This window comes from Nerophis lumbriciformis, linkage group LG27 (assembly GCF_033978685.3).
Source record: "Nerophis lumbriciformis linkage group LG27, RoL_Nlum_v2.1, whole genome shotgun sequence".
NCBI classification, from domain to species: domain Eukaryota; kingdom Metazoa; phylum Chordata; class Actinopteri; order Syngnathiformes; family Syngnathidae; genus Nerophis; species Nerophis lumbriciformis.
This window is the reverse complement of record NC_084574.2, coordinates 1,303,072-1,317,500: the sequence shown is the minus strand read 5'-3', so window position 1 is coordinate 1,317,500 and position 14,429 is coordinate 1,303,072. Positions and strand designations below refer to the sequence as shown.

Below are 14,429 nucleotides of genomic sequence, written 5' to 3'. Positions count from 1 at the left end.
TCAAATAAGGGTGATATTTGCTCTTTTTCTGTCTGATAAGATAATTCTTCTCACTAAACAGATTTTATGTTAGAGTCTTTTACTTGTTTTAAGTGTTTTGGTCCTAAATGATCTCAGTAAGATATTACAGCTTGTTGCTGAGATTTGATGACCTATATTGAGTAAAACATGCTTGAAACTAGAATATCAAGTGTTGCAAAGCTGTGTCATCAACACTCACAAGTAGAAAACTACTTTTTTAAAGACATCATTTCTTATTTCAAGCATGAAAGACACAATTGTGTCTCATAATTAAAACAGATGACAGCCAAATGGACTTTGCTGTTTTATTTCCAATGAAACAATAGAAAATATGTACTCATATAGTAGTACAGTTGGCACAGTACAGTAAACTGACAGTTAATATTTAAACATTTAACATTTCTAACTATTTTGAACAGAAATAGTTCATGCACATTCAGATAAATTCTTCAAAATTACAATTAAAACACTTTTGGCCGGGGGGCCGGGCTGTATATATGCGCACTAATTGACTGAAAGAGCACGCACTTGGCGCGATGATGTCATGTTATCCATGGAAAAATGCATTTTTAGACAATATGATTTGACTGAGCGGCTAGGAGACCCCGAGAGTAACAAGCGCTTGCCTTGTTGCCTTTCCATTAAGAACAATAAATTAGTTTTTAGTATAAGTTTGCTGCTTTCAAGAAATGTAATATTATTATGTCAAGATAATGGCACTAGCATTTACTTCATTTAAGAATATTTTTCAACATATTGAGCAAAAACGTCTCTTTTTTTTTTTTTTTTTCTATCAAAGAAAAGTGCACTTGTTATTAGTGAGAATATACTTATTTTAAGCTATTTTTGGGTTCATTGAGGTTAGCTAATTAGGAACCGAGTTGTTTTGGGACAGAGGACCCTATTGAATTTCTAGTGTTGTATTATTATACCGCCGCCTCTTTGAGCTGTAATTTGACACCCTTAACATGCTTTAAACTCACCAAATTGGACACACACATCAGGACTGGCAAAAATTGCGATCTAATCAAAAAACCAAACCCCAAAACTCAAAATTGCGCTCTAGCGCCCCCTAGGAAGAAAACACAGACAAAACTGCCTCTAACTCCCAGTAGGAATGTCGTAGAGACATGAAACAAAAACCTCTATGTAGGTCTCACTTAGACCTAGATTTCATACACTGACAATCCCAGCAAAAATCAACAGGAGGTTTGCAATTCCCCCTTCAAAACAAAAGTTGTGTAAAAACAGTCACCTTTTTTCAAACATTATCTCCTCTGAGCGCGTTTGTCGTGTCGGCTTCAAACTAGCACAGGAGAGAGATTGAACCCTTCTGATTAAAAGTTGATGAAAGAGTTTTAATTACTGCTCCGGTTTGGATTTTATGAGCCCTCAAAGTCGGTCCGGTCCATCGCTGCTTGCAGATTTAATTTTACTTGTTTTGGAAAGTCTTAATTTTGCTTAGTTCAAATAAAATACCCCTCATTTTTGTATTTTTTTTTTTCTTGTTTTCAAACACTGACTTTTTGCAGTGCACTGACATAATATCAGAGAAAAATACTAATAACACAGTCATCATTTCTTATTTCAAGCATGAAATTAAAAAAATCATGACTTTGACACAATTGTGTCTCATAATTAAAACAGATGACAGCCAAATTGACTTTGCTGTTTTATTTCCAATGAAACAATAGAAAATAGGTACTCATCAAGTGCTAGGCCACTTCAAGCACTCCCCACTAGCTTGCAGCACATTTGTGTTATACTCATACAAGTACGTTAGAGCAGGGCAGATTGAGCCCAGTTCATAATGTCCTGTTATACAGTATACTGGACATCTCTAGTTTTAAAGCGCTTAACTTATATTTTCCACTTACAACCAAGCATTACAACCAGTTAACTTACCTCTCCACGCACTCCTTCACCACAGCAAAGTTGCCGTCGCCGATAACTTTGCCGACAGCGTACTTGTCCAGGATAGTGGCAGACGGGCTGTTGCTATGGTTACCGTTGACTGTGGATCAGAGACAAATAAGACCGTAACATGATTAGTGGATAACCGGCATCAAGGAGACGACGAGACCTTAGGCCTCTCCTTTCCTCATCCTCATCCATATGCTACCTTGGTTTCCTCTCCTAGTTTTGCTACATGAAGGCTGCATGCTTCCTTTCCTCCTTGGGTCAATTCAACATCAAAAAAGGGAAATGGGAGAGGATGAGGAAATGAAAAGAATGGACTGAGAGTAGAGGAAAGAAAAGGAAATGAGAGGCACTAAAGGAAAGGGGAGCGGAAGGTAATTGTTGGAATAATTGTTTGTAAGTTATCACAAAAGAAACGTTGTATTATGAATGCTGTCTTTCGAGGCCTAACAAGAGGAAGAAGGCTCGTGAAACGCCACTGTGATTTCAACACGGACAGATGGCAGGATCTGCTCAACTTCCAGAGGAACTCTCTTTGAAGTGTTAAACGAACTCTCTCTGAAGTAGTTCACAAACTCTCTTCCAACTATTTGGTAACCGAGGTCAACGCTATTTACGACCCGCTGCCCTCTTGAAGTTGCTGTGGTCAGGAGACGGGAGGGGTTATCCATTGTCCTCCAACACCTGCCCCAGCTGGATCCAGGAAGAGCCCAAGCCCGAGAAATCCTCTTCTTGGACTTCAAAGCGACCGAAAACAATGACTGTTTTACATACTTCCCATTCCTGCTGCGACATGTGTTGGTGCGTGAACATTGAACATCTGAATAAATGAGGAGACGAAAACCTTCTTCGTCAGAGCGTGGTGCAGGACTGTACAGAGAGTGCAGTGGCCATGTCTCTCCTCAATATTGAGTCCAAATTGAATTCTGTCTCTGTTTGATTCCTTGCCTTTTGTCTTGTTTAATAGATGTCCTCAGTGTTTGAAAGTGACAGTAATAATAATAATAATAATAGATTTTATTTGTAAAAAGCACTTTACATTGAGTAAACAACCTCAAAGTGCTACAGTGTATTAAAAAATAAAATAAAAATTAAAAAAAAGATAATAGAAAAAATATAACAATAAAAATTAAAACTAGAACAGCCAAAGAGCTAAAACTAGTATGCATATATCTAAAAAAAAAAGGCTTTTTTTTTTTTTTTTATAGAAAAAAATAAGGGTTTTTAAACCTTTTTTAAAAGCATTCACAGTCTGTGGTGCCCTCAGGTGGTCAGGCAGAGCGTTCCACAGACTGCGAGCGGCGGAGGTAAAAATGGGAAAAGAGAGAAGGGGAAGAACATCTCTGCGCTGCTGACCCGTCTCCGCTCGGGATGGTTTCCTGCTGGCCCCACTGTGGACTGGACTCTTACTATTATGTTGGATCCACTATGGACTGGACTCTCACAATATTATGTTAGATCCACTATGGACTGGAATCTCACACTATTATGTTAGATCCACTATGGACTGTACTCTCACACTATTATGTTAGATCCACTATGGACTGGACTCTCACAATATTATGTTAGATCCACTATGGACTGGAATCTCACACTATTATGTTAGATCCACTATGGACTGGACTCTCACAATATTATGTTAGATCCACTATGGACTGGAATCTCACACTATTATGTTAGATCCACTATGGACTGGACTCTCACTATTATGTTAGATCTACTATGGACTGGACTCTCACTATTATGTTAGATCCACTATGGACTGGACTCTCACACTATTATGTTAGATCCACTATGGACTGGACTCTCACTATTATGTTAGATCCACTATGGACTGGACTCTTACTATTATGTTAGATCCACTATGGACTGTACTCTCACAATATTATGTTAGGTCCACTATGGACTGTACTCTCACAATATTATGTTAGATCCACTATGGACTGGACTCTCACAATATTATGTCAGACCCACTCGACATCCATTGCATTCGGTCTCCCTAGAGGGGGGGGGGGGGGGGGGGGGTTACCCACATATGCGGTCCTCTCCAAGGTTTCTCATAGTCATTCACATCGACGTCCCATTGGGGTGAGTTTTTCCTTGCCCTTATGTGGGCTCTGTACCGAGGATGTCGTTGTGGCTTGTGCAGCCCTTTGAGACACTTGTGATTTAGGTCTATATAAATAAACATTGATTGATTGATTGATTGAGGAAAGGAGGCGAAGTTAAGGATAGAAAAGCAGAGGAAGGAAAGAATGACCAGAGTTGAGTGAAATGAAAAAATGACCAATGCCGAAAGCCTGCGAGAGGAACAGAAGGAGAGACAAGGACATAAACCACATGCTGGAAAAGAAGGAAAGAAGGGGAGAAAAAGAGATTGATGACAAATGCATACCTGCCAACTTTTGAAATCAGAAAAACCTAGTAGCCAGGGTCCAGGGGCCGCAGGCCCCGGTAGGTCCAGGACAAAATGATTGATTGCATTCAGACAGGTTAAAATGTTGCTAAAACCATCACTTTTCTATCAGTCACAGTGACTTTTCAAAACAAAAATATTACAGCAAAAATCATATGGGTTGATTGACATGTTTATTCTGTAAGCTAACTTCAATAGTTTGAAATTATTTTGACAGTTAATGCCAGTTATCCTGTCAACCTTTCACAAGACTTCAATTTGTTCATTGAAAGTATAAACACTTTTTACAGTAAACAAATGGTAAAACCGTACTAAACAATTCCATTAAAAAAAATTGGTGTCATTATTAACTTTCTGTCCAAGCTTGTATAATCTACTGCCTTGTTCAATTGTAAAAAATATTCTGTGCCTAAAATTCACATTTCTATCACAATTATCATACTGTAAACATGGTAAGCTAACTTCATTAAAATTAATAGTCCTGTCAATAGCATGGAATTACAATTCAAATGTCGTTTTTTTGTAAGCCTTTCAAAAGAATTCAAAATATGAAAAATGAATGAAAATTAATTGAAGCCATCAGACACTTGAAAAGTGGCACATCACATCTCTAATGTAATCATTTGAACTTTTCAACAGAAATATTAAGGACATACTTCTGTATTTTGGTAGTTATGCTGTCAACATTTAACAAGATTTCTTCAACTTGGACTTGAAAGCATAAATAGTATAAACACTTTTAACAGTATAACAGTACTAAACAATTCCAATAGATAACATTGGTGTCATTACCTTTTTGTGGCTAAAATCCAAATGTATCCAAAGAATCTGTTTGGGCGACGAAAAACGTTGAAAGTTTTCCACTTGTATCGCTAGCAACGGCATTAGACTTGTGTTTTTTTGTCCCAACGTGGTCTTTTACATCGCTAATTCCTCCGTGTCCGATTGAAAAATCTTATCTGCACAAGGTGCAATTCGCATAGTTTTCACCCTTTTTGGAACGGATAATTATTCCCGGATAGGCTTTTGAATATTCTTCACGGAATGACTGCAGTTTTCTTTTCGGTTTAAGACTCGTTTGCGATTTTTCTCCGGCTGATTCCATGATCGTTTGCTCGTTTGGAAACAATGGCAACTGGTGCCTCGTGCTTGGCAGCGGTGCTATAAATAGCCTTGCGCAGGCCCGGCCCTAACCAATCTGGCGCCCTAGGCAAGATTTTAGGTGGCGCCCCCCCACATCGGCAGTGAAGTGTATATACTCACAAGAAACCGAATAGCTTTGTCTTTGACCTTTTTTTTACTTAAAGAAAGCAAATTAACAATCAGAATAGTTAACAAGATAAAAAAAATATTAATAAATAAATGAATGCAAAAATATATGTGAAATACAATATTTTTTACATACATATTGCTTAATTTACATTAATGATGTGCACTTTAACAACTAGGCTTACAACTATACCTAATATATAAAGGGGTGGAAAAGTGACAATTACCTGCAGGGCAAACATTAGCTAACCAGAAGGCAATAACAATGTAAACAAAAAACACCTGCTTAAAAGATCTAATACAAATGTCCCTGAGGAATGTAAGGTGGGAGTACTGTAATCACCTAACGTTACATTATTATTTTCCATAACAATTTAGCCCCCTCCACAATATTAACCCGACGTTAAAACAGAACTAGCTATTTATTGATTAGCAATTGCCGAATCATGTAACATTAGCTTAATGCTAAAAAGCCAGGTTACTATCACATTCTGTAACAGACAAATAATTTCATGTAGGCTAACGTTACCTACCTGCTACCTCTTGTCTTTTTCTCGTTTCTCCTCTTCTTCTTTTCTCTTTTTTCTTCCCTGGGCACCTGACAGTTTTGGCCGTTTTGACATCTTGTGTTGATTTTTTGATGTGGTGACGTCCAAAAAGAGTCATGATACGGGAAGGGAGGGGGCGCACCGTGCGGGGGGGGGGTGTAATGTTGTAACAAATAATATTTCCATTATATAGGCTTTACTTTGCATTTTAATTAACGTTGGATTATTTTTTGTATTTAGAAATAATAGTACCAACTTTTTTTCTTTTTTTCTCCAACATTTGTGGCACTGGCGTTGCGCCCCCTGATGGACGGCGCCCTTAGCATTTGCCTATACGGCCTATGCCACGGGCCGGCCCTGGCCTCGCGCATGGCATTCGGAATGGCTCGATAGGAAGTTACGGGAAGCAGGGTCGATTGTCATTGTTGTTACGCGATTTCGTGAATAAAACTTAAAAAAAAATTTTTTTTTTTAATTAATGAAAAAACGTATTTTTTATCACTGCAACCGTAACCCGGAATAGGTTGATGAAAACCGTACTAATTACGGGAAAACCGCAGTAGTTGGCAGGTATGCAAATGGAAGGAAGAGAGGAAATGAGGAGACAAGGACTCCACTCCGGACAAGAGGAGACGGGAATAAGGAGAGAGAAAAAAAGAGAAAATTGAACGTACCCTCTGTCCCCCCCTGGTGGTTGTTCAGTGAACCGTTGATGTTTGAATTGGAGACGTGATGACACGGAGCGATCTGCAAGAAGCCAAAAAGAACTAAAACAATAATAATAACTTCTTCCATCATGTCTTCACACTAAAAACATATTATTTTGTGTGTTTCCATTATATTCATCATGATGTGAAATGATAAATCCAAACATTCTGCCAAGTCAGTAATGCTGTGACTTGGCCCGCAGAGGACCAGGACCTTGCCAAGTGGCCGAATCAAATAATAATGTAGTCTGGACCACCAATAATCCATCAATAAATCAGATTAGCGTGTCAAAGTGCCAGGTAATACAACACAAACATGAAGATGTTGATTGATGTCTGCTATGTAGGTCAACAGCATCCTCTCCTTTACATCCTTTCCCATGACAAACTTTGTGTACAATATTGACCTATTTCAAGGGGAACTGCACTTTTTCCAGACATATAAAAATCATCTCATTCTAGGTGGCTAGCAATGCAGCTAATGGGAGCAATTAAACCGCCAACAATACTAAATTTACGTTCCATAACCTGTATTCTAACCAAGCTACGGCAAGAGATAAGCTAGCTTCTACGCCAACACACGAATCGCGTTTGAGTTTGTAATGCACACAACACCAGTCTGTACTGACTGAAAAACATGAACAATCATATTACTAACTGTAAAAGTATTAGCCCGCATTCCATGTCTTGTTTGTACATAGCTAGCTCGGCAGCACATGTACTGTAGTTGTAATAACACGCGAGACGTGCTGCATGTATCATGATCAATATTTAAGCGACTCACTCGATGGACAGATGTGTGTTTGGTCCAGCTGGGTGGGGAGGTTTTTTTCCCCCCGTTTATTTTGGGTAAGCACTCCATTTATGTCAAAATAGCTTGGCTCCAAGTTCCACATTTACAGTGTCAAAGTCACGGCGACATCGTTTCACACTTTCTTTGTGCTGGCTGCTATAACCAGTAGTTCTTCATCCTCCGTATATTCAGCTTCAAAAAGATAAGGTACCGAAAAAGTACCGTATTTTTCGGACTATAAGTCGCAGTTTTTTGTCATAGTTTGGCCGGGGGTGCGACTTATACTCAGGAGCGACTTATGTGTGAAATGATGAACACATTAGCGTAAAATATCAATTAATATTATTGATCTCATTGACGTAAGAGACTAGACGTATAAGATTTCATGGGATTTAGCGATTAGGAGTGACAGATTGTTTGGTAAACGTATAGCATGTTCTATATGTTATAGTTATTTGAATGACTCTTACCATAATATGTTACGTTAACATACCAGTTGGTTATTTATGCCTCATATAACGTACACTTATTCAGCCTGTTGTTCACTATTCTTGATTTATTAGGGCCCGCATTTCCCATTGTATAAGGACTCCCAAAGGGAGTCCTTATACAATGGGACATAAGGACCTATTGAATTTGTAAGGTTTTATTCTTTATTCTTTATTCTTCCGCCGCCACATTAAACTGTAATTTGACCCACTTAACATGCGTCAAAACTCACCATATTTGATCAGGACCTGCGAAAATTGCCTTTTTTTAAAAAAAACGAACCACAAAACTCAAAATTGCGCTCTAGCGCCCCCTAGGAAAAAAACAAACTAGACTGCCTGTAACTCCCACTAGGAAGGTCGGAAAGACATGAAAAAAAATCCTCTATGTAGGTCTGACTTAGACCTACCTTTCATAATTGTATATCCTCGGGCAAAAATCAACAGGAAGTTGGCAATTCCCCCTTCAAGACAAAAAAGTACTAAAAACAGTAACTTTTGCCTCTTTGAGCTGTAATTTGAACCCCTTAACACGCTTCAAAACTCACCAAACTGAACGCACACATCAGGACTGGCAAAAATTGCGATCTAATAAAAAAACCTAACCCCAAATTTAAAAATTGCGCTCTAGAGCAATTTTTGAATAAAACGGAGAAAAAACTGCTCCTCGGAAGAAAAAAATGACAAAACTGCCTGTAACTCCCACTGGGAAGGTCGGAGAGACATGAAACAAAAACCTCTTCGTAGGTCTCACTTAGACCTACATTTCATAAATTGACACCCCCCAGCAAAAATCTACAGGAAGTTTGCTATTCCCCCTTCAAAACAAAATTTTTGTAAAAAACGGTCACCTTTCTTCAAAATCTATCTCCTCTGAGCGCGTTTGTCGTTTCGGCTTCAAACTAACACAGGAGAGAGATTAAACCCTTGTGTATAAAATAACAGAACAGCGTTTTAATACCTGCTCCGGTTTTGATTTTATGACCCTTCAAAGACCCGCTGCGCTGCTGTTTTTTTAAGATGGCTGCTTAAAAGCAGGAAGCCCACACAATGCAGACAAGGTAGGTACCCTAGACAAAAGTCTTGGGACACTTCAGACTAAAAGTAGACAAAAGTATTGGGACACTTAGGACTAGCACCTGCCAAATACGCGGGCCCGACCAATGCTGCTTGCAGCTTTAATTTTAAATTGCCTTTCAAATGTCTATTTTTGCTGTTGGCTTTTATCAAATACATTTCCCCAAAAAATGCGACTTATACTTATATATGGTTTTTTTCCTTCTTTATTGTGCATTTTCGGCCGGTGCGACTTATACTCCGAAAAATACGGTAATTTCTTTGTCTGTTACCAAGTCCGCCATGATTTGAACTTACAAGTGTTTGTTTCCGAAAGCAGGGACACACATTTGTTGCCGGAAGTCGGAAAAAAATTGCGCTGAGAAAATCAGTTACGGCAATGCTTAAAATGACCAAAATGTGGTAAATATTTGACATATTACATATTGTTATGAACGCATAGGATCCAAACTTAAGAGGAAAAAAGCCTTGAAAAAAATAAGAAAAGTCCAATATAATCTCCAATCTTCTTTAAACAAAAACGTTTAGCTACGCTAAAGTCTTCAGCTTACAAAAACATAAGAGAACAAATGTGAAATAAAGTGCCCTGGTTTAAGAGAACATGACAATAATTAACCTTTAACAATAAACTTTATTATAGGACATACACACAAAGGTGTTAGCCAGGAACAATAAACCTGCCAACTGCTTCATGCTGCTGTGTTCTGAAAATGACTTTAAATAAGTCATTGATTATAGTTACTTTACTCCTTACTTTACCAAAAATGTAACTGAATTAGTGACGGAATTACTCTTTAATAAGTGTAATTAATTACTAGGGAAAGTAATTACTGTGTTACTTAAAAACCTCAAATATCTGGCGTAATGCAGTTGAGATAAGTTTGAGTGTGTGACTTTTAAACGGCGGTGCCTGTTGCCTAGCGACATGTGCCGTCGGCGAGTCGACACCCGTCTGAGTTTGAGCTGTTTTGTTAGCTTAGCAGGCTAGCAGCGGTAGTTTGTCGGCTCTGACGGCAGCTCTTTTGAATCTTTCACTGGTTTGTGTTACCTTTGCTTAATAAATAGATTGAATGCAGTTTATTGGCGGTATGTTCTCGTCAACAAACGGGGTATTGTTTGTATAGCAAGTTTGTCACTTCAATCATTGAAGGAGGAAGGGACACACAATACAGCTTTCAGAGCGCACAGAGTGATAACTTCCGTGTCAAACACTTGTCCATTTGGTTATGGTTATGAGTTTATTTCAAACATGCCATAGAGGTGGACAAACATTTTACTCTGGCTTAATCAAATTTGGATGGATTTCTTGTAGTAGCAAAATGCGATGAAAGTGTTGAAATCCCTATAAGCACGTGCGACAGTTTTTCTTTTCAACTCACACGGTGTATTTTTAGTCGCATTTACGAGTAAATTTGTCGCACCATACAGCCCTGATATATATATATATATATATATATATATATATATATATATATATATATATATATACCCCACCACCACGAAAAGAATACCTACCGGAATTAATAAAAGGCTATCGATGCTGTCATCTAGCAAAGCTGAATTTGACCAAGCAACCCCCCCGTACCAAAAAGCCCTTGATGAAAGCGGATACAATTTCACCCTCACCTATGAACCCACGCCAGGAAACCAGCCAAAAAAGAACAGAAAACGAAACGACATCATCTGGTACAACCCCCCATACAGCAAAAACGTCTCAACTAACATTGGACACAAATTCCTCAATCTGATTGACAAACACTTTCCCAAAGACAACACCCTAAGAAAAGTATTCAACAAGAACAACATTAAATTGAGCTACAGCTGTATGAACAATATACGACAAATTATCTCAAACCACAACAAAACAATTGCAAATGAGCCGTCGGCCCCCAGACAGAGCGACTCCAAAACCAACAAAGGCTGCAACTGTCGAAAGAAACCTGATTGCCCTTTCAACGGGGGGTGCTTACAAACATCAGTTGTCTACCAATCTAAGGTAATACGCAAGGACATTAACACATCCGACACATATGTAGGATTAACCGAGGGAGAATTCAAAACCAGATGGAACAATCACAAGGCTTCTTTCAGGAACAAAAACCTGCGAAATACCACAGAACTCAGCAAACACATTTGGGACCTCAAAGACAATAATGTTGAATATTCAATAACATGGCAAATTCTTGCATCCAGCACACCTTACAATAGTGGTAATAAAAGATGCAACCTATGCTTGAAAGAGAAACTGTTTATTATTTACCGTCCAGACCTGTCATCCCTCAACAAGCGCAGCGAGATTGTAACAGCATGCCGCCATAGACGGAAACACCTCCTAGGTAACACATGAGCCAATCACCACGCCCCTACGCCAGCCTGTACCCACCCACTCTGTGCCCTATATAAACCATGGTATGCGAATGCTCCCATTAAAATCTCCTGATGATTGAGGGTACCCCCCCTCATGAAACAGGCCTGTAGAGATGAAATAGTCTTGTGATTTTTTTCCCACACATACATATATATATATATATATATATATATATACATACATACATATATACATATATATATATATATATATATATATATATATATATACACACATATATATATATATACACATATATATATATATATATACATATATATATGTATATACATATATACATATATATATATACACATATACACACATATATATATATATATACATATATACATATATATATATACACATATATACATACACACATATATATATATATACATACATACATACATACATACATACATACATACATACATACATACATATATATATATACATATATATATATATATATATATATATATATATATATATATTATTTCCTAAAAATGAAGGTACAACATTTTACAAAAAAATGTGCAATTTTATTACAGTAAAGTTACAACTTTATTCTCATAGTATTTTTTTTTCATTCCATAGTAAACCAATTGATTATAAATGTAAGATTATTTTAATAAAATCTAGTGATATCTAGTCTTTTTTTGCACCCTAATTAAGTATCTAATAAGAAGCTAAAATTGGTGGATTTTGCGTTGTTTGCCTTACCTTGGAATAGGAGAGGCTTTGAGGGCTCGTGGGGGAAGGCGTGGACGATTTGGTGGACTTTGCCGTGGAAATATGACCGAAACCATTTACTGTGTGAAGACAGCAAATCTCTGAAAGTTATTCTGGATTTTGGGGCTCAATTATCTGTTTGTGTGTCTTGAGCTCACCTGGGGATTTGGCCGGAGAAGGACTTGTGGAGTAGTGAACTGTACGCCTCCCTGAAACATGACAAGGTGGACACTCATTGGTCCAACAGGAAAGTATATAAAAGCAACTTCATTGGAAAGCTTACCTGCGCCAGGAGACTTGCTGCGTCGTGAAGGTCCTGGACTTTTAGTCGTCCGTTTGGAAGTAGGAGAGCAACTGTATGACGACTTCAGCACTTTACACTCTGTGGACAGAAGTCACTCCACTTGGTGTAAAATATACTTACCATAAATAGATGCTGAGAGCGGGAAAAACATGTACATCAGCTTATTTAATGACCCTGTCTGTTAGTTAACTGTAGGTCAATAATGCTTGTCTTTCTCCCCTTTTTCTGTGTTGATTGAGCTGTGTTGAAGCAGCAAAAAAGGACTTTATGTTAAATGAAGAGTTTCTGTCTCTGATAGTTGATATAATAATGTAAGTGCATCATTAAGCCTACATGAACTTCAGGGATGAATAGTCTCTCCTATTGCTATTGTACTATTGTTTCAGCTATAGTTACATTAATCATTAGTAATGGAGCAGCCTAGTTTTGAATGGCAGGGTCCCTGCTATCACATGTTCATACTTGCCAACCTTGAGACCTCCGATTCCGGGAGGTGGGGTGTGGGGGGTGTGGGCGGGGGCGTGGTTAAGATATATATATATATATATATATATATATATATATATATATATATATATATATATATATATATATATATAAATAAAATAAATACTTGAATTTCAGTGTTCATTTACAAACTACAACTCACAAACACTTTAGAGTTAGGCTCCACCATCAGAATGCGTACTTCAACTTATAAAGATCACATGGATATTATTCAGTGAGTTTATTCACCAAAACTAACCTGTTATACAGGAGGAAAAAGCACACAGGACGTTTCAATTGTTCACAGACTGGTCGCGCTCATCAGAATGACAAGACACTTCCGGTCTGCAGGTGATAGCATTCAATTGGGAAGAAACGCCCTACTGCCCCCTACTGACCAATGTGAATACTGATAAATGTGTAATGACAGCTCCAAAAACGAATTCAAACCACAAAATAAAATAAATAAATCAACACAAAAATGTGACACATTATGGGTGGGTCACATATGCATGTACAGTAGATGGCAGTATTGTCCTGTTTAAAAGTGTCACAACATTGCTGTTTACGGCAGACCAACTGCTTTACGGTAGACACTGTTGTTGTGTGTTGTCAACACGTCACTCAGGTCCGCCTGAATTTCGGGAGTTTTTCGGGAGAAAATTTGTCCCGGGAGGTTTTCGGGAGAGGCGCTGAATTTCGGGAGTCTCCCGGAAAATCCGGGAGGGTTGGCAAGTATGCATGTTGATAAAAATATAACATTTACATAATAAAAATCAACTACAGGCTTCCCAAATGCTGTAATAAATGAAGCATGGTGAGTTGAGCATATGTCAGCATGTTCTCTCTTTTTTTTTCAAACGCTTTTTGCAAACGTTTACTTACAGTAGGTCATTAAGACGGTATAGCTCGGTTGGTAGAGCGGCCGTGCCAGCAACTTGAGGGTTGCAGGTTCAATCCCCGCTTCCGCCATCCTAGTTACGGCAAGACACTTTACCCACCTGCTCCCAGTGCCACCCACACTGCTTTAAATGTAACTTAGATATTGGCTTTCACTATGTAAAGCGCTTTGAGTCACTTGAGAAAAAGCGCTATATAAATGTAATTCACTTCACTTCACTTAATTTGACTTAGTAAGTCATTATTTTGACTTAGTAAGTCATTATTTTGACTTAGTAAGTCATTATTTTGACTTAGTAAATTACTCAGTCAAAATATTGACTTACTAAGTCATAATAATGAGATACTTAGTATCTCAGGTAACTAGGACTGTTTTGTCTTTTGTTTTTACTTTACT

The 14,429-nt window shown here is 38.0% G+C and overlaps 1 protein-coding gene across 2 annotated transcripts in view; it reads right to left on the bottom strand.

Moving 5' to 3' along the window:
• Positions 1–14,429, bottom strand: part of dclk2a (doublecortin-like kinase 2a) — an 88,212-nt gene that overhangs the window by 20,953 nt on the left and 52,830 nt on the right. For both annotated transcript variants that reach the window (XM_072916337.1, XM_072916336.1), the window contains exons 4-8: positions 12,626–12,724; positions 12,501–12,551; positions 12,334–12,422; positions 6,849–6,921; positions 1,927–2,035 (exon numbers count right to left, since the gene is read on the bottom strand). In XM_072916337.1, coding sequence (XP_072772438.1) covers positions 1,927–2,035; positions 6,849–6,921; positions 12,334–12,422; positions 12,501–12,551; positions 12,626–12,724 — 421 coding nt within the window. The remainder of the gene's footprint in view (positions 1–1,926; positions 2,036–6,848; positions 6,922–12,333; positions 12,423–12,500; positions 12,552–12,625; positions 12,725–14,429) is intronic.